This window comes from Coturnix japonica, chromosome 4 (assembly GCF_054131305.1).
Source record: "Coturnix japonica strain WE chromosome 4, WE-NBRP24, whole genome shotgun sequence".
NCBI classification, from domain to species: domain Eukaryota; kingdom Metazoa; phylum Chordata; class Aves; order Galliformes; family Phasianidae; genus Coturnix; species Coturnix japonica.
This window is the reverse complement of record NC_140666.1, coordinates 37,860,542-37,881,768: the sequence shown is the minus strand read 5'-3', so window position 1 is coordinate 37,881,768 and position 21,227 is coordinate 37,860,542. Positions and strand designations below refer to the sequence as shown.

The 21,227-nt window shown below is 35.2% G+C and overlaps 1 protein-coding gene across 6 annotated transcripts in view; it reads left to right on the top strand.

Moving 5' to 3' along the window:
* The window catches only part of LRBA (LPS responsive beige-like anchor protein), a 344,265-nt gene that overhangs the window by 69,451 nt on the left and 253,587 nt on the right, over positions 1-21,227 (top strand). For 3 of the 6 annotated variants that reach the window (XM_085546513.1, XM_085546511.1, XM_085546509.1), the window contains 5 exons: positions 641-1,085; positions 10,625-10,758; positions 18,061-18,139; positions 18,423-18,550; positions 20,814-20,875. In XM_085546513.1, coding sequence (XP_085402639.1) covers positions 641-1,085; positions 10,625-10,758; positions 18,061-18,139; positions 18,423-18,550; positions 20,814-20,875 — 848 coding nt within the window. Of the gene's footprint in view, positions 1-640; positions 1,086-10,624; positions 10,759-18,060; positions 18,140-18,422; positions 18,557-20,813; positions 20,876-21,227 lie in introns of all 6 variants that reach the window. The other 3 variants (XM_085546512.1, XM_085546510.1, XM_015861117.3) reach the window with 1 other exon arrangement.

Here is a 21,227-nt window from a genome sequence, read left to right as displayed (position 1 = left end):
GTGAACTGTTAATTATTTGTCTAAATGAAATAATGTGACTTATGCATTTTAAAGTTCTGTAGAAGTCCTCTTCAGGTCATACAGAAATATGTGCATTCTAAGCACTAAGATAAACAACATTAAACTGATATGTCTCAGTATTTGTATGAATCTTCCTGATCTGAGAACAACCTCACCTGTAGATTAATATTGCTGTGTACTTGAGTCTCACTGAAGAAGGTAAGTATTCATGAGTGCTTGTTGCAGAAACATTATGATTTTGCTTATGGTTCAGTATGTGTAAGCAGAGACTGACAGCTTTTTGTTTTTGCTGTAAGACTGTATTTTTCTTTCTCTTTCTGCTCTTCTACAGAGCACTCAGTTCGTTTTCATTCTTTCACTGTTAAGTCAGTATTTTCTGTTTCTTTGTCACTGCAATTTTGGATGTTATGTCTTTTCAAGCTTCTTAGAAATTAGCAGAATTTTTTCTGTTCTAAGTTCCATATTAAATATTTAAAATAATAAATCTCTAAGTAGGCAAGAAGAAATACTACATTATATCCTTTGTCACCTATCGATGTTACTTTCTTGGAGCCATGTGGTGAACACAATTGTGCTAATAATGAATTTAAAATTTGTTTCCTGACTTTGCTTTGAACAGATGTGGAACATCCATCTGCTACTCTTGGTGCTTTTACTTCAGCTTCCACTGAAGAGTCAGAGTGTACAGCATCTGTACAAAGAAGGGACTCTGGTCTTGGAGAGGAACCAACTTCAGAGCAAACAAACAGTTCGGGTGGTGCTGCTGAAACAGGAGCACTTAGTGTCAGTGCAGGTCCAGATGCTGTCAGTGAAGTACTTTGCACCCTGTCCTTGGAAGTAAATAAGTCTCAGGGGGACAGAGTTGAGACAGGAGCAGAGGACAGTAAGTCTTCAGCTTCTGTGCCAGCTGCAAAAAATGTTAATGTAAAGGACATCCTGAGAAGCTTAGTAAGCACAGCAGCTGATGGGACTGCAGTTGATCCTACTCTTCTGCCACCAGCCTTTCTTGGAGTTCTTGGTGATGGAGCTGCTGAGCATCCTGTACAGTTCCATTCCTTTGACAGGTAATGTAACTTCTAAAATTTTTTATCTATTTTAGATTGCTTAAGTTAACTGTAGAGAACATAAAATTGGTGCTTCACATGACCAGATCTCACATCTAGTCATGTAGTACTTAATATAATCGGGATGCTTTGGTTTATAAATAGAACTTGTGGACGAAGCCAATTGACATCACATAGGCTCATCATGAAGGTACTGGAGTATACTCTGCTGTTCGTGGGATGTTATGTTATGCTACAAAATACTATGGAAATGAAAACTGATTGGTGATTAAATTAAACCTACATGTCTCATTCGTCTCTTCTTTTTAAAAGCTTACTCTTCTGTACCCATGCATGTTATAGCTCAGAAGCAGCACTGAAAGAGTGCCAAGAAATGGCCTACAAATGATTGCAAGAGTAAAAGAAAAGATTTTAAGTGTGAAAGCTGTTGTTTAATCTTGTCTGTTTTCCTAACTGCAGCACTTTTGCCACCTTTTTTATCCTCTGCTGGATACCAGCTGTTACTCTCCTTGAAATTCTCTCTCTCTCTCCCCATCATTTTCCCTCGTGATCACTGTGTTCTGAACACTTCAGAAATGCTTCTGTATTCCAATTGTGTATTTGAAAGTTATTGTTAGATTAGATGCCTTTTTTCAAGCAAATAGTTTTTAGAAATTTCAGAGAAAGACTGGGGCTTTTTCAGGAGAGTACTTTATATTATAAAAAATAATAAGTTATTTTGTATATGGAAATTGCTCTGTGGATGTCTAGTGGTTTTCTCTCTTCATATTGATGGTAATGATGTGAGATAGAACACGTGAAATACATGCGAGGTAAGACTGATACAGATTTGTGATATGTCAGGATAACTGAGGAATAAACTTTTAGGTTATGTTTACTACTGCCACGAACCACTTAAGTAGACAGTCAGATCACTGTCTTCCCAACTACATGTATCCCAGTTTGAAGAAAAAGAACCATACGTTTTACATTTCCTAAATGAGGAATTGGCTCAAAGCCTCGTGAGTTATGTTTTGCTTTGCACATTTTGTTAGTTTTAAAGGACCCAGGAAGTACAACGGATGATAAAGAATTTCACTTGTGTAGATTGGCATGTGTACTGATATCAGAGCTATATCTAGTTTCTCTTGCTGTGGGCCTGCAAAAGAATACTGGCTAGTTAACAAATGGATAGAAAACAATGGAGGAATGAACTGGGTGTCCTTCCACTCATAGGCTAATCTCATATTTATTGATGAAAATACATCTTTGTACTGCTGTGTGGTCCTAAAGTGCTACTTAAAATCTTCCAGGCTTCATTCACCAGATACATTCATAACCTGTTAGATTTGCTTTGTTATTATAATAGCTAGAACCTTCCCCCCCCCCCCCCCCCATTTTGCTTTATTTTAGTAGACATCCATCTTTCTTAATACTCACAGTGAATTTAAAATACTTTTCCCCCACTCCCCTTTATTTCTTTTATTTTTGAAGTCTCTCTTTCCTGATGATAATTTTGGTATTCCCTACATCTCAGTCTCATTAGCTCCTCATCTTTTCCAAAGTATAATAGGGCACATTGTCTTTTACTATTTTCTTTCTGCATTTCTTTCCCCAAAGACAGCAAAGGAAATAAAGGACAAAGGAAAGAATCCTTTTAATATTTGCATACCTGCCTATAGGAAAGCCTTAGTCATTGAAAATTGGCAGTGGATCTAATGTGGGAGATCCCTTGTTAGCAAGGTATTTACTTATTTATGGATATCCTTTGGCTCTAATGTCTCTGCAGTCTGTAACTGTCTTGCTCAAACTAGCAATGACACAAAAAAGAACTGTAACTTTGCCAGTGGTGTGAGTGGATCTGCAGCAACATTTTTTCACAGTTCAGATCCCCATTTCTCTAATGGGAGAAGGAATGCTGCTTGTTTTCTGGCTAGATCACAAATTGTGTGTGCAAGTATTTGGCTCCTTTGCTCTTGTCTCAAAGTAAATATTACAGTTCTGCTGAAATGCTGAACAGGAGGAAACGTTTGGGGAGCAAAAGGAAGATGAAGACAGAGTCTTAAAAAAAGGAGAACAGAGGCACTAAATAATAACCTGTACTGCCCTGCTGTTCCTGCTTTTTGTGGCACTTCCCTATATATACCCATCATTGCTCTTTAGTGTAAGTGAGCAGTTGATGTGACATAGTGTACAGTTTTAGATCTGTGACTACTGTTTGTCTTCAGGAAATTCTTATGGTTAGTTGTTAAACGGCAGAAATTTGAACTACAGAAAATAGTATATTTGGTAAGGAACTACTTACTTTTTTGCCATTTCCTCTTTCCAGTGACACACAGTCCCAGGTGGACTCTTCTCTCCTTTTTCTTTCTCCAAATTGCCAGTCATTTCTAACTGCTACTCTGAAATTACTTGACCTTGAGACATAATTACTTTGCCACTGAAGGTAAAGCAGTTTGGCAAGAAACATATACAGGCTTGTGGGAAGGGATTGCAGTGTGCATTGAGGGAAGCAGTAAGGCAGCAGCATAGATGCTTATGAATGGAAGAGCAGAGGGCAGGTGGTTCTGTAGGGGTTCAGTCAGATACCTTGACTGCTTCAAACCATCATGAGGGTGTTACTTTCCCGTGACTTTTTGTGTCTGATGGGAGAAGCTAAATAAATGACGAGAAGTTTGTGAACTAGAATAAAATATTTGGTCCATCAACAGTTGCACATGACCTTATTAAGCCAGCTGTTCTATGTTTCTTGGATTAAGTTTTCACATGGTCTGTATGGGTAGGCAGACAAAAGTGTACTTCAGTTTTATCCTTAGTTTTAATCTGGTAGGGACACACTTGCAACTCTGCTTAATATACTTATTTCTGATGAGGCATGTTACTAACTAGTGGTAAATCTGTTAATCAAGAAGATGCAGTAACTGGGCATGTGTAACATTTATGTTTAAAATGATGCATGAAGAAAAGTTTCATGACTGCCTGAAAGTGCTTGTATCTTTAGATAATACGATTACTTAAAATACAATGACATCATATCTAATCGTAGTACTGGGAAGGAGTTGTACTTGGGAAAGAAAAATCTTTTCCAGCAAACTAACAGAGTTGGAAAGAGGAGCTTTCATCTCTGGGCTACACAAAAATGCTAAGAGTTCATCCAAGAAAGTTTGGAAAAACAGGCTTTGGGATGCTCTCTTTCTGTGTCAGGTTTAAATATAATGTATTGTGTGATAGCGAACAAGCTCTGTGAGTTAACATTTAACTTTTTTTTCCTAAAAACAAAAAAACACTTTGTTAAAAGTTATTCTCATGTAGCAGTTTACCACTGGGGTGTCTCTAGGAATTTCAAAGTATCTCTCTGATCCTGCATTTATCTCAGGAATGCTGTGTCAGAAATCAAAACTCTCCTCATATCTCAAGGATTATCAACTTCCCAGCCATAGCTGGAGAGTATACAGTAACAGCTATGTGAGTGAAACCTTACTGAAAGGCTGCCAGGTTCCAAGCCTTTGCAAACAGCTAGGTGAGTGTGTTCATTCCCATGCCAAAAATCTTCCCCTTATCTTATGTGAAGATACAATCTTGTGATTAGTGGCTGCCAAGGGCTTATCATGATAAAGTTCAAGACTTGCATTGGCTTTTCCCAGCATCCACAGGGACTGAACTTATGTTCCAATTTCAGTGTGTACTGAAATAAGAGTTTTCTTACTTAGTGTAGTAATCTTGTAGAAAAGGATGGGAAATTAATGTGAACAAATTTAAATGAAATAGAAAGGAAAATGACCAAAGCTTGTTTTTTTGTTTGTTTGTTTTAAAAAAAGGAGGAGTAGAGAATTTTAAATTATGTTATTGTATTTTTGTATTAGATATCAACTTAATTTTTAAATGGAATTAATACATTTTAGACTTCATTGATTTTAGCTTAAAGTGCAAAAAGAATGAACTTCTCATTTGCAAGATTAAGTCCACTAGTCATAGATGAGGACAGAATATGAGAATGTTGAATTTGTAGATCAAAGTCTTTGTGGTTTTGCACTGATGAGAAGTTCAACTGTTTTGGTGCCCTAAAAATCTTCATTCTGCATTAGTTAAAGAGTCAAATCATTTGAAGTCATTCCTCTGCCAAGTTGATTCAGAACTGATTATTTCCATCATCTTGTCTTCCTGCTCCCCTTTCTCTGATCTCTCATGACTTTGAGAGTCTCTTCTTCCTTCTTTTTTCTTTGGTATTTAAAGGGAGACATAAGGGAATGGGTATTATCTGCTGACAGCAGAGCCTGTAGAATGGCGCTGACATGGCAGGCTGCTTTTCTGACTTACAAAGTAGAGGTAAAAATAAGCCTCTGATCCTCTTTATTGGTCTTTGCTCATTGCATAGGAGCCCTGGAGTGGTCATCATTCTCTTAGGGAAACAGACATACCGTCACCTATATTGCTACCCAGTGCTAAAAACTTGAATACTAAGATTTATATTCATATAAATTCCTGTATGTCAAGAGAAATTAGAGCTTGTGTAAGTATTTTTAAATTATAGTGAGTTCATCAGTTTGGCCTAGCCTGTGTTGTATTAGGAATATTTGTCTCATGCCCAAGGTAAATCTGTTACTTAAAATACGTTTAGAATCAATTATACTTGCCAACTTCCAAAGAATAAATATTTAGGAAAAAAGTGCTCAAAATTTATGATGTATTTGTATATATTTCGTACTTCTTTGTTGAAACAAAGAAATCTGTGATCTTGAAAACAAGAAAGCTTTCAGTAAGTAAATCCTTATAGAATTTGGCAGAATAGATCATTATTGTGCAAGCCTTTGTCTGTGATAGAAGTCAGTGTTCAGTTCAGTGGTCTGTGCTCATTCAGCAGTGAATAATTGTCTGCAAAACGAAGGCTTCTTACACTTCAGCATAATTGGGACTAATAACACACTGACCTTCTGGCTAAGATGTATTCATGGTGGCTCGTTCTCGCTATGCCTGACCTATGTTTATCAGTTCACTTGCTGTAAACTCCTACTTCAAGCCTTAAAAATTTGATTTCAAATTAAACAGGAAAACATAATAGTTACATGAATGAGGCAATTGAGCTATCGTTTTCACAATGGTGCCGGAGATCTGCTTGATATACGCTTTAAGCATATTATACGTTTTTCTAGTTTATGTTATTTCTTCTGTATCAGACTGTTATGACAACAGATGCTATAATTTACAAATGCAACCAGAAATAATAGTTGACTGAAATGCTGTGGTACTTCAGATGTACTTCAGACTAAGATGTATTGATGGTTTTCTTCTATGTGACACATCTCTAGCAATGTGTGAGGTTGCAGAATGTTGGTTGCTGTTCTGATGAAATTAGTGTATGTTTTTGGATGTTTAAAAAATATGTTGTTTTTGTAGATTTAGTGAAATATAAGGCAACTTATATTTTATTTGCATGCATAACAGCATTTAACACTTAAGAGGTACTTACTTGTTTAGCTACACAGAAGTCTTCTTGTGCTTTTTGGAAGCAAGTGCCCTGTTATTTAAAAGAAGTTGGAATTGTGTTCATTTCTAATATGCTTATCTGATTTACTATGATTTAGTGTGGCAAATACTTCATAATTCCCATGTGGTTTATTTACTACAGAATTTAATTGGGATTTTTCTACTCTCATGCATTTTTTCCACTAATAACATTTATGTTACTTATATTAGCATTTAAATAATCTTGTAAAAATAATAATAACAATCCTTTTTTAACTGTTACCTTAATATTCAGAGAAAATACCACATTACTGTGCAAACAAATAAAAAAGGGAAAATTTAATAATTTGAATTTAAAAAAAAGTGGCCGATTTTTATACTTTGAATATATGGTAAATTTTACATTTGTTTTTCAAAAATGTGCTTTTCCAGTGGAAATGGAATGGGAAAAATGTACATAGAAGCAAAGATTACATTGCAAATAATGCAGTGATGCTCATCTATGAAATAATTAAAATATTTTTATGTTTTGGTTGATTGTTCTTGCAATATGTGAAGCATTTTTAAATGAAGTAGTTATAGTGACTGGCCATAGGGCAAAGAGGAAAGTACAGTTGGGGTTCTGAGATTTCTTTATATTGTATTTTTGGTCAATATCTGACACTTCTTTTGGCTATGAGCTTCAGATTGACATTGCTCTTACTTTCTTTCCTTACCAAAAATGCTGTTAGTTTTATCTGAGTCACTTCAGTTGACTTTTGAAGGTCACTGTTTAAAATAAGTTCCATTTAGAACTGGAAGTTAGAGGTGAAAACAGCTTTATGGTGAATGGTTCTATTCCTCTGTTTTCTTCCCAGGTTTAGACTTCTTAATGCAAAGCAGCTATTTCTTCATCCACTGAATAGCTGCCTTTTATTTTGTTGAATGTTTATGAATCACAGCAGAAGTCTTTGGTCATGGTGCATCGTTAGCAGTCTCTGGGCTTTTTATCAGGTTTCAGACAGGGGACTGAGATCTAAAATGGCCTCTAAGCAGAGGAATTATGGTCGGATTCATGAAATGGATTTTTCTTGATCTAAAAGCATAGGGGAAAAAAACCCAAACTTATCAGATGTGAAAGGCTATCGCTTTTTAGGAAGACTTTGAATGGGAGTGTTTCTTGCTCAGAGCATGTGGGAACTGTGTCTGCAATAGGCACACACTTTAACATGTGCTGTTTATGTACTGCATAGGTTCTTCTGTATTTCAAAGTCTGAAATGTGCAATTGTTCATTTTTGTTCACTGAGTCAAAGTAAATGGGATGAAGTTATGTAATTACTACTAGCACGTCTGTCAACATCTTTACTTTGTAGCTGTCTATTGGTGCCATATGCCTAGTGCTAAGTATCTACCTTAAAGTGAATGCCATTACTAGGTACTGAAAATTGTAATGGAAGTGTTGGAATATAATTCCTTTCTATATTCTTGATAGGAAGTAAGTTACTGAATGAGAGTGGTAGTTTTATGTGCATGTCCAAACTTCTACATATTTGCAAGTGAGAAGGTATACAAAAGATCTTAAAAGGCAGAAGGGGCTATTACAGTTACTGCTGTCGCAGCCTAGAAAAAAACCCACACGTCTAATTTACTTGACTGCACTTCTCCTTGGGTAGCCATAGAGAGTCTTGCAAATCATTGGATGTGCTCCCTCAATGCAGCTACACTAAAGCATGCTGAAGGTCAGTAGAAGTTTACAGGATGGAATGATCAAATGTGGTGTTGTGTCAGAAACAGCACAGAAAATGAAATAGTTAGTTAGATATAGTTAGGATTTCTTTCATGTCTGCATTGACTGTCATGTACAGGAGAACAAGTTTATTTATTTATTTTCGTCCAAAATGTGGAGGTTTCTAATATCTGAAGTTAAAAGTTCATCCAGTTATGTGTATCTGGTATTTTTAAGATATGAATCTGAGCTACCTTTTAAGTCTTGAAATATCAGCTGCCTCCTGGTTCTTGGGGCTCTTAGTGGCATCATGGAATAGGATCTGCAGTGCTCATAGATGTTTAGAAGGCACAGCAACCCTGATTTCACGTTTCAAGAGAATTATGATAGATTAAAGCTATGGAACCATAAGACTTTCTAACTGCAGAAGAGACTGTAGAAGGTAATTTGATATCTTCCAATTTAAAATTAAGTTACATGAATCGTATCTTAGATGGACACAACCTACTTATGCATAATTGATGTCTACAGGTGGCACCAGAATTTGTCACTAAATATTCTGCTGTACTGCATTGTATGCAATATAATTATGAGTGTATTTGCTACCAGCAAGGAGTTGTTTCTATATCTTAATGAGTGTGTAAAGAATCATTTTCAGCTCATTCATTGAAACCTCATGCAGTCCATATGAGTAGAGGTGTGTTTCTAACATGTCTGTTTAATTGTGGTTCATACTTGGTCATTATTTCTTGAATTGGTTACAAGAGCTTAAAATCAGTAAGGGAATACACCTGGACGTTAATGCTGCATTTTATAGACTGGTGAAATGTCCAGTTATTTACTGTGCGTGGATGTATCTTCTACCAAATAAACCTGCATGAATATATTACCCCCTCACAGAACTTAAGCATGTTACAGCTTAGTAGTAACAGTTTTCGCACAGCTGATGTCACACAATGTTGAACAAAATATTCCTTTCTTATGTCTTGGTAATGCAAAGTTAATTGGTAGCACAGATACAATTTCAAGGATGGTCTAAATAAATAATCTTTTGAGTGCATTGTTCATTTTGGGGGAAAACTGACATGAATGTATCAGTGAAATTCATGGTTTGGACACAGTTTTTAGATTTGGGGCTCAGGTGTTATTTCTTCTATTTTTTAGTGTATAGTTAACATTAGCAGTCACCCTTATAATGATATGACATGTACTACCTCCAAGTATGATGGCTGCCTACTCCTGCCATTAAGAAGGGTTGATTTGGTCAGCATTGTTGTCTAGCTTCTGTAACATCCTTTGAATGGAAGAAGGAAGTCGAATATAATCCATTCTTTGCTTCATTATAGCAGGAGTGATTTTAGAAATATTTAACAGAACTTCTTGATTACTATTATCACACCTGAATTTGGGTCATTTCTAAGTTACTTTATTTAGAAAATAGATGTTTTAAAGCTATTAAGGGAATAGTTTCAGTGTGTGGTTATAGTACTGCCAACAAAGGACGTGATTAAATAAATTGAACGTTGAAGACTTTCAGCTTACGGTTAACACCAGGTAATTAAAAGTAAGCGCTGCTGTGGGAGTGCATTATATATCAGCTGTACTCTTTACCTCATTAGCTGGGTTTTTGCATGTTTATGGAGCTAACTTGCAATTAAAAATGCCTTTAACGTATGCTTAACAAGGCCTTTTAGGTATTTGGAGTAAAGTGCTACAATTTAATTGAAATTTGTATGGCATAAATAGATGTCGTAGTAACATACGAGATAAATCTCCATGCCTAACTTTCCACTTTGCATCTTTTCCTCTTTAGTGTTGACTGCAAGGCCTGATCTCATTAAAAAAAAAGAAAGAGATTTTCTGCTACTGCTAAGAGTATTTTGTTATGTCAATCAAACTTTATATAATTAAAACCATTAAGACCATTAAAGTTATGCTCAAACTTATGTTACTAGCTATATGTTTATTTTTATATATTTTTATATTAGTTATATGTGAAAACTGCATGAATGTTAACACACTGATTCTTCTGGGCAATTTTAAGCTGTAGTATATGCTTCAATTAACTGTCAGTTCTACATTAGAACCTCAGAAGGAGTATACTGTCTAGGCAACCCTTACTATTGATTTTGCCACTTATCCTGCTTATCTTGTAACTGTATGCTTGTTGCACAGTGATTTTGTTATACTGGATTTCATATTAAGTTATTGTACAAACTAAATGGCAGTGAAGTGCCTTATAGGATAAGATAGATCACCAAGAAAGAAAGTAGAGACCGAACAACAATTTGGCAGGACTCAGAAGTGTATGTACTACATTTGTAAACTTAGGATCACATGCAAACTTTCCTAATGAATAATATTCATTATTAACTTTTTGTCTTCATGCAGGAGTGTTGTAGTACCACCGAAGAAATCAAACATTTCCTCTACTACAGCTGCTATGGGTATTCCTGCAAATGCTGTCAGCGTGGTTTCTTCTTTAGATTCTGCGCAAGCCCCAGATTTGTCAGGAGAATCTCCTGGTGAGTAAGAGTAGCCCTTCCATACTTGCTTCCCTTTTTCCCACCATCCATTGTGAATGCAAATGAACAAGTTTTTATGTGATTTCCTAATAAAAGTGAGTTCTTCAGTATATAGCTATGTATTACATCACCATAGATAAATAGGTGATAACAACTGTTTTTCAGACATGAAGTCATTAATTACTTTCAGGTGCAATACTAACATATTATCAGCTGTTTATATACCTGTTTACATATGAGTTATTTCAAGTAATTGGTAGTAATTGCTGGTTGTATATTCTCAGTGGAGAACATGTCAATTTGGGAAGATAGTGTTTTGTACTGTCCTACTGTCCTGTTTGATTTCTTTTTTTTTCCTCCCCTAAATTACTGGAGTGCATCAGGTATAACATCTCCTAAATTATCAAGTCAGACAAAGAGCCTTTGAGACTTCTGTGTCCAGCATATTACTGTGTCTGTATCTATGTCATGTCGTCTCCTGTAGTAGTTTATAGGCTTACATTTGTTATCAGTGTACGTAACAAAGACCAGTGCCAGATACTTCCATAGAGTTGTTTGAATTGAAAGGGACACTTACATGTCTTAACAGTTCTTTACAGGAAAAATGAATAAAAAACCCAAACAAAATCCCTTTCTTAAGGGAAGTAATTTTATATTTTATGTAGCTATATATATATATATATATATAAAACATTATACACACACGCACACATATACACATAATATATATACATTAATATTTATATTAATGTAACTATATACATATAGTTACATTATATATATATAATATATATAGTATATATATTTAATATATATAGTTATATTAAAATAGTATAATATATTGTGTTTACACTAAACACAAAGTTTAGTTTGTAAGGTAAAAAATATAACCCATTCTCATGTTCTCACGTGTCTAGCAGACATTTGTTGTCATCTTCAGTTACTCATTATGTTTCTTAGGGAAATCCAAAAGATTTTATTCCAGCCATGATAAATGGAAAGCTAAATGGAAAGCTGTTGAAACCTAGTGCATTTTTATTCTTTGCAAAATAGGGAATCCATGTAGCCATTGAACTGCAGGAGGCAGCTCTAGAGAAGTTTAGACAAGGAAGAAATGGTGTCTTAAAATGGCAAAGTGCTTTGGGGAAGATTGGCTCTGAGAGGTGAATCTGTTTTTAAACATATGAAGCCTGATCTACCCTAATATTGTGTTTTAAAGTAAGTTATCGTGTATTAATTTCTCACCTGGTTATCCAGGTTAGATATAGGCTTACTGAGTACCATTACTTAAGTCAATATTTATTTGCTTTTAATAGAAATAAATCAGATAAACATTGATTTTCAGATTTATTCAACCTTCTAGGAAAGTATAGAAGAAATACAAGTGTCCCTGTGCCTGTGGAATGTATAAGAAATCCAGACAGTAAACAATACTGATGTCGTTGGTAACTGTGTGATTTTCAGCATGTCTAGGAGTTCTGGCAAAAAATCTACACCTAATCTGAACAGATATGCATAAAAAGAAACAAATCAGAATAAAAATATTAGACATGTTTAGACTGGCAGTCTAATTAATTAAAAGAAGAAATGAAGGGTTAAATGAAATCACGATCTCAAACAAAATGTGAGACTTTTTTCCTAATAAAATAATGGCATGGAAACAAAAAATGTGCAGGGTTAGTGTAATTTATGTTTGTGTGGATTGGGTGAATTGCAGGGGTTTAAGTTTGAAGTGCAGTCCTGTATAAGGGCTTTGGCTTTATTGGATTAACACTAAATGAAGTTCTTATAAAATTAAAATAAAAACCAATATTTTCCATGAGTTTATATCATGTTTTTCACTCATTTTTGTCTACATGCAGCTAAGTCAATACTTCATACTCATTTTTTTAGCTAACGTTTTTTGCAGGTTTCTTTACTTAATCATTAAGAAAAATTGTAATGAGTATAAATTGTAGGCTTTCAAATTTTTATGAAAGTTATTTATTGAACAATGTTGCTACTTTTTAAAATAAATTTCACCTGCTTCTTCTAAGGTCAAAAATATTTTATAAAATGTTTGATATGCATTTGTATGATATATCTCAAAAGGCAGCTAAGCAAACAGAACCTTTACATATAATGCTTTACTGTATAGAGTTGCACTGCTTTACTCGAAAACAGATGAAAAGGAGGTAAAGACATTGAAACGAAATGAAACAGCAAAGTGACAGTGTTTTAGTTGTAAGATGTGTATAAGCATAATTTGGAAATAAGTTTTAGGAAGTATGTAAACATCCTCCACCTACAGGTGTAGTATCAAAATTGCATGCTGAAATATTAATCTCTATAGTTTCAGAGGTCTCTGTTCATGTTTGTGTGTGCTCGGAATTGATCCATCTCCTCACCAGTATTTTTTCCTAGAGTTTTTAACTTGTCTGTGGCTCGAAGTCTGTGAGTATCTCAGATATTTGACCCTTAACATTGTCTGAAGCTTGCTGGAGTTTATATCAAGTGGATGTGATGTGTCCTGGCCTACCAAATATGAAGTGTTGACAAGTTAAAATGATAACCATCTCGGCTCACTCTATTCCTCTGATACTCTGAAAGAGGGTGAAAACATGTTTTGGCCTCAAACAGTGTGTCCTTTTAGCAGAAGCTTCTTCCCATTCTCTTACTCAAACCACTGAGTATTTCAGAGCACAAAAAGCTTTTCCTGCAAAGATATCTGCCCTTTGTGATCTAAACTTCATTTGGAATATTTTGGTGATGGCTCATATCTGGGCATGTCCTCTGCTGGAATTGCTATCCCAATTTTTTGAATGATCCTGAAAATAAATGGAGTCTCTTTTTAACCCTATCTTACTGAGGGTGGTATTGAGCAGAAGTGCACCACAACCCAGGCAGCAGGAATTCACTTGTCTTGTTTCTTTCTGGAATTTGCTGTAGGCAGAAGGGGAGATTTGATATTGTACACATGAAGGGCTACTAGAAAGGCAGGACTTGGTGAAGGTGTCCGATGTACCGTGAATGTAGTGTTAGGGTGCTTGTATTTGTGTTGGCCCCCAAGTTTTCTTTTTAAATATCTTAGTTACAGTTGTAATGTTCTGAAGTAGTACAAACTTCTTTGGAACTATTTGGCAGTTTGCTTTCAAGCTGTTTTCTGTGATGCTGTGTTTCTCTATTTGTATCCTTAAAGGATTGCGTATGTGTGTTATTATTGTTACAGTGTGACTTTGAGACTTTTGGGTAATTGGTAAATACTTGTTCAAGTGTCATTTTTATAAAGAAGGAGTATGAAAGTAAGAGGCGAGTGTGTGTTGTGTCTTGTCCTTACTGGCACTCCCAAGTGAAGAAAGCACTGAGAAGTTCCACGCAGTTTCTGTTGTCTGCCTCCTCTCCGTCTGCCTGTCCTGAGTAGCGACCTGGTCTTTTCCTCAAAGACTGAAGTTATAAACAAGACCATTTCAAAGGCTGAGGTGAAAACAAGCATGGGTACTTGGAAGGAAGCTGAGAATAAGCACTAATAAAAGATTAAGCAGTTGTGACTCTATCCAGTCCTACATGTTGGAAAACGTACGTTTTCTCCCACAGATTGCTGCTTTTGCAAAGAATGGTGTTCATTGATTTTTATACAGAGATGAAAATAGCTTCAAGTCTTGCAGTAAAGTGAGAGGCAGGCTCAAGTTAAAGTGCACGTGAAGTGAGTTACCATCAGTGCAGTAGTAATTCAAGAAACCTATTGAAATATAATAAGTATTTCAAAGAGCGTTTCAACTTGACAGTAACAGTAGTTGAAGGCTAGTTACCAGCAAGTTTAATGACACTCTGAAAATAATCTAAAATGTTAATGACATGCAGTGAAATATTTTAATACTAGTACAAAAACAGTTTTAGAACAGCTTCTCTTCAGAGTGCACCATTGTTTTGTGAAATCTGTTTTGGTTTAACCTGCAGACATGTTTATGTAACAGATCTCTTATATTAGCTTATAAAAACCTTTCATTGTAGTCTTTCATTTTACACTTCCAGCCCTGGAAGTGTATTTTTGAATGAGCTCGTTATTTTACCAGATATTCCTTTAGTAAAAGGCATCAGTATATTTCGGTGTGTTAGGACTGTTGTGCAAAACTAAGAAGTGTTTGTTTTTTAACTTGTCTCCATCCTCCCAGACTGAAGTATGTAATGGACTGTTTCTGTATTGCCCACATGTATTTTGTAAATGCTTACGCTAAAGCATTAAGATCTTACAGAAAGAGCTGCTTTAACAATATTTTATTGCTGGAAACATTATTTGTTTAGACCCTTGGGGACCTTGAATAAACAATAAGGTTTCACTGCAAGGGTGCTAGACAGATGATCTATTTGCATTTTCTTTTATGTCCTTGCTAATGTCTGTAAAACTGTCAGTTTGAAGGAGCCAGTTTATCAGTGAAAGGATAAGGAAGAGATAAGTTGGTTTAGTTCCACATGTTTGAAGTAGCTACTGCACTTACCCACATGTGTGTTGTGGATGAAAATATGCTACTGAAGGATTTTTTTTCTTTTTTTCTTTTTTTATTTGAAGCTAAAATATTAGAATAAAAAGCCATTTCTGAGTTAAAGTCAAATATAAAAGGTTTTTACAAAAGAAAGATTAAATGCAAATACAACCATGTGTATTGATCACATCTAAAAATCTCAGCAGTGATAAATTGGAGACAACCTTTTTAGTGAAATGTGTCTGAGGTTGAAATGTGGGTACAGGCCATGGTAAACATGGAGAAATGGAAACCATGAATATCCTTACCTAAGCTTAAAATAGAATATCAGTTTGTGTAGGTGCCTGGATTCCTGTCTTCAGCTTTTGTCAAATTCAAAAATAATTTCTTCTGTGTTTTAAGGTTGATCTTAACTTTAAACTTCCTGGTTTTTCATTTATACATTTAGACCTAATCATTCTCTGTTATGTAGTTTGTTTCTAGAAAGAGTAGCAACATTCTCACCTCATTGTCAGAGAGCTCCTTTACTTGTCACCATTTTTGCCAATGTTATTGTGTGTTTTAAAAAAAATAAATTACCTAGTATTCAGTGCATGTCTCTTTATTAGCCTCATGATGGCTATTATGCCCTTTCATTGTCTTAACAGATGTTTTCCTTGATTTTTTTTTATTTTTCCCCTTAGTTATTTTACTTGTAGCCTAAATACTGCACCGAATTTCTTAAATCTCATTTAACTGTAAAACTCCTGCCATCCTGATGCACAGCTAAAGCCTTTTTTTTGATTTCCCTTTACCTTTTGATGACTTTGACGTACTCAAAGATTAGTGGATTACAGGTCACAGATTTATATATAGTAAAAAGCCTGGATGCTTTTATACAACAAAATACTCTGCATGTGGAGTCTGCTTGTTGAGAGGGCTTTTGTATTTTGGAGGCTTAAGATATAATGTCAGTCCTGTATTCTGTTCAACTTCCCCGATCAGTGTGCAAATTTCAGCAGACAGGCAGTGTATGTGCTGAAGTCTGTCACTAGGCACTTTTGTATTAAGTCAGAGCACTTTTTGCTTTAGTGAGTATAGAGATGCTGGGCTTCAGAGAGAAAACTGAGAATTACAGTTAAATAATTAAAAGTTATAATTAAAGTGTATTATTTTCAAGTTTCAGTCCAAGAGGTAGTGGGGGAAGAGGTATTGTGTTCATTTAGATATGAACGTATGCATCAAAAAAATCAGTATGCAGCTATTATCAGTAGTCCTGCAGTACACTGTTAAGAACTTTTAAATTGCTGGATCATGCATGTATTTTTTTTTCTTGTTTTCAGTGGTCTTTGGCTTATCAGTGTTTTGGAGCAGAAGTTTGAAATCTGATAGGAGAAATAACCTTAGTATCAAGAATGTGTGTTTTGCCACCTTTTTACAAATTTATTCTACTTCAGTCATGTAGAAAAGCATTGCAAAGTTGTAGATGACACCTTTTGGTAAGCGTTTGGAGGTCTTAATAGTTTTACATAGGTTGTGTTCAGCTGAGCATAAGTCAGTGTAGCTAGGTAGGGTGATTGGGAGTTTTTCTGCAGTCATTGTTCTAAGAAGGATATGGTCTTTGCTAAGCTAGATATGGGAACTGCTATTATTAAACTCTTCTTTCATGCTTCCCCCTGCTGCCCTACTTCAGCTGCAGTGGCAGTCTGTAACTGTCAAGGTAAGAGGAAAGAGAATAGGACAGGGCCTTAAGTTGGGAAGAGAGAGGATTGCAGATGGGTGAGAAGTGGTCATGTTCCTCAGAATTTCACAGAAATCTGTCTGCTCAGATTCATTCCTCCCTATATTTCGGAATGCAGTGCAAGATTTGTGAGCTTCACCATTCCTGTCTTGGCTGCAAATACCTGTGAAATCTCTGACTGTTTTGTTTAGCCTCTCTCCATTACCACTAATACCAAACCATACTGCAGTATGGAGTTTGTGTTCCTATTTACTTACTGGACAGCATTTGCTACTCTGCTGATGAAGCCATGTAGTGTTAGTATGATATAACACAATTTGGTTTTGGATTTGTAAGTGTGGGATACGTAAATGACTCTTCTCTGTCTTCACCATCAACCTGTGAATTATCAGTGTGAAACAGTTAATAACTCATAAATAAAGTTATACTGCTGCTATCATGCTAATTAAGCTGATGGTGCGATGGATAATTTTATCGTAGCTGTCTTTGTCAGAATCCTGGTGTGGGAAAGCTTTAAACCAGACTCACAGGTTTTGTATTCTGCCTTACTTTGAAACAAATGTATTGGTAATGGTAGACAGAAGATAAAGGGTTTCCTGTTAATTAAAAATTGGATGAGCACTTCCAGTAACAAAAAGAGATGCTTTAAAATGTTACAATTTGGCTTTATATTTGTGTATGTTAATTTATTATTAGTAGTATATATTTGTACTTGACAGGAGCATTAGGTTATGTAAGGCATTGTATGCATTCTCTGTTTCAAGGTTGCAAGTGTTCTTAATTTAGACGTGTAGGTGATAAGACCGGAAAAGATCACTGCAGTTTAGTCCGAGTTCCTCCACCCAGCAACTGTCAGGGCTTCATTGCATTATGTTCTGTTTGTGCTAGAACAACATTTTAAAAGCTTACTAAAGCAATATCTGGTAAATGCAAATGCAATTCAGTGAGAGTTTTGTGCCAAATAAAGTTTGTGGTAGGGTGTTTCAAAGAGTTTATCTAGTCCCACATGTGCTTGAAAACAATGGCTTCTCAAAGATAGAGTTTGAAACTTAATTTTTTTTTTTATCCAGATGTATAATATTTGTTATTTGTTTCTTATTAGGTTATTACTCTTTTTTTCAGGAAGGCGATCATCTAGTTCAAAACTGCCATCTGTCCCTACAGTTTCTTCAGTGCCTGAGGATTCTGCTTCAAATATGAGGTAAATTATTTAACTGAACATCTGAAGAGCTGTGCTGTGGCTTACATTTTGATATTCCAGTTGATAGTCAAATTCCACTCTTTAATTAAAGTCACTTAAGCATCTTTGTTTTAGGTTGTTCTGGGTGATCAATACCTAATCAAGGCTTGGGAAAATATGAGTTTTGGGTTATTGACTCCTTTTTATACATCTACATCACTTTAATACTGGCAAAATCCTGTGCTCCTTTCTGCAGAATTTCTCCAGCATTTTGTTTTATTAATCATATATATCTTTTTGCTAGCATTACAGACAGACTTGAACATGCTTTGGAAAAAGCTGCCCCACTTCTGAGAGAGATTTTTGTGGATTTTGCTCCCTTTCTTTCTCGAACTCTTTTGGGCAGCCATGGACAGGAGTTGTTGATAGAAGGTACAAGTAAGTCTCCATTAAGAAATATTTAAATTTGTTTTGTTTTATCTTAGAGATTCAGAATGTCTCTTATTACTGCTTGCACTGCCCAAGATACTTTCTTTCTGCTTTCCCACACAACTGTCCACTGGATTTTGCTGCCTCTTCTTTCCTCTGTCTTTACTTCTCAACCAGGGTTCACTGTCATTGCCTCCTCATCATTTTTTCTGTCTTTGTGCTTCTTTTTTGCCTATATCTCATCTGATAGTTTCCTATGTTAGGTCAGACCAACTACTGTTCTGTTTTAGTTTTCTGATTCTTACAGGGCATTGTATCATAGAAGCTGGTATCTGAAGTATGTCATGCATGCTTTAGAAAGAAAACTTGGGAGTTGGAGTCAACAATTAGACACAAAATGAAGTATAGAGTGTAGAAACTTAAATATACAAAATCCTTGCATTTTCATGGTATTGCAGTAGCAGCTGGTATATTGGAAATTATGTCAGAGGATATATGATTTATGTCTTACATGTACATCTTCTTCTGTCCTTTTGATTTCTCATTGGAGGACAGTAGTGAAGGTAACAGGAATACGTTGAGAAGAATTCTTTGTCACTTGATAAACGTTCAAGTGTACAGCAGTAGGTAGTGACTTTTAGTATTGAATGGTTGAGCTTGAGAGGAGGACTGAGTTTTCTTTCTACGTGCGGGTTTCTGTTTTTCCTAATAACAAGGCAGAGTCCTGTAAAGCAAAGGTCAATGTTTTCAATTTAAAAAGTTGTTTTTATTGGAATGATGTTGACTTAGTAGAGAACACGAGTTTTTGAGATTTCTCATAATTTTATCATATAAAACTGTTTTGCCCACCCCTTTTTAGAGCAAAATTGTACACTTACAGCAGTGAATTGAATTAGGCCCAGAGTTTGTTGCAGCCTCCAGTAATTAAGTACTCGCATGCTGGAAGCTCATGGCTGATAAACTTGTATTGATGGCTTATATTTGAGTAATATCTGCTTATTTCCTAGATTTGGACAGGCTTCCTGCATGTAGTGCTGAGTACTGTCACTGTTGTCAGAAGCACAGTTAGAGTATCAAACACAGCTAAATGATTGTATCAGACTTCATGTTGTTTAACTTCACTGAAATTATTTGTTTTAAGAATGAAACTTGCCCTTTAGGAATTATACCTGCCTGCCTCCCAGGGCTTTTATGACAGGGAAAAGCCTATGAATTGTCACACTGATATTCTCTGTAAGACTGAACAGGATAGAGTTCTATTTTTGATTATACCTATGGGCATTGCCTTAGCTTATAAACATTCTAATTGAAGCTACCTTGTGAACAAATTAATTTCATTTGTTTAACTAGAATAAGAGATTTTTCTCTGAAATATTTATTTACTCAAGGAAATGAGTATCCTACTTGTATTTTCTTTGTCTGTGGATAAGGAGAATCTGGTTACAAAATTTTCATTTCCAAACTCGCTGATTTTATGAAAATATTTTGACTGTAGTATAGATGATATATATAGAGAAATAGGTATATTGTGGATTTGAAGGCTAAAAAAAGAAAAAAAAAAAGCAAGAAAATGATTATTTCTGAATAGGCAAAAATAAACAAATAATCATTTTTGGGCCAAATGAACAGTTATAGACTAATCCAAAACATCATGCAAATACAAATAATAACAGCAGTTAAATTGTTTTATAAACAATTGAGAATGTATAATAAGTTGCTGCTTGCACTTCTGCTAAGGTTTAGTATGGGGTTAGGGGTCAAAGTACTAATAAGAGTGTTTGGGATGTCTGCTGCCATGAAACAAAATGGAAACTTGATTGATAGCTGGGGGCTGAATGGAGAACGTGCAGTGGAGAAAGCAAAGGTCATAAAGCCATTTCCCTTCTCTGCATATATAATGACCCAATCCTTCAGGAAGTAGCAAAATGTAGATACAGTGGATTTAATATAACATATATTAACCATGCTTCTGGTCATTTTGAAATTCAAGCATTTATGAAAATCTGAATAATGGAGGTAATGTATTACTATTAGCTGCATCTCTAGATGCAAAGCATAGAATGTATGGTCTCCCATACAAAATTTTATTTTATGCTGATAAAGTACAACATTCTGCTGTAAGTGGTATGAGAATGTCAGCTTTCTTTTATTGTTGGAATACTTCTGTTACACATTACAATATTTTGTGCTAACAAATGATGCCAAATAAACATGCATTTATATCTAACAGGTTTTTTTTTTTGTTTTTTTTTTTTGCCTTTTGTAGGCCTTGTATGTATGAAATCTAGCAGCTCAGTTGTGGAGCTGGTGATGCTTCTTTGCTCACAGGTGAGATTTATGTAACATCTGAATTGATGTTTGAACACAGCGGAAATTGCTGTGAAAATTTTACTTTAAATTTTACTTCAAATTTAAGATTTTGTAATTATTTTACAAAGATTAGATGCAATTTGTTGTCTTACTAAAAGCAGAAGTTATTTTAATAGCAGTTTTGACTATGAGGTTTGCGAGAGAAGATACAAAAGGTTTTATGTTACCTTGCTGCTGAGTGTTTACATAACCTTGAAGTTGACATGCCTAAGTATTTCTGTGCTGTCATTTTTTCAAGATGAAATAGAATCAATGAAATATTAAGGATATAGAAACAGATTGATATCTGCATCTTGGCATGCTGAATCCT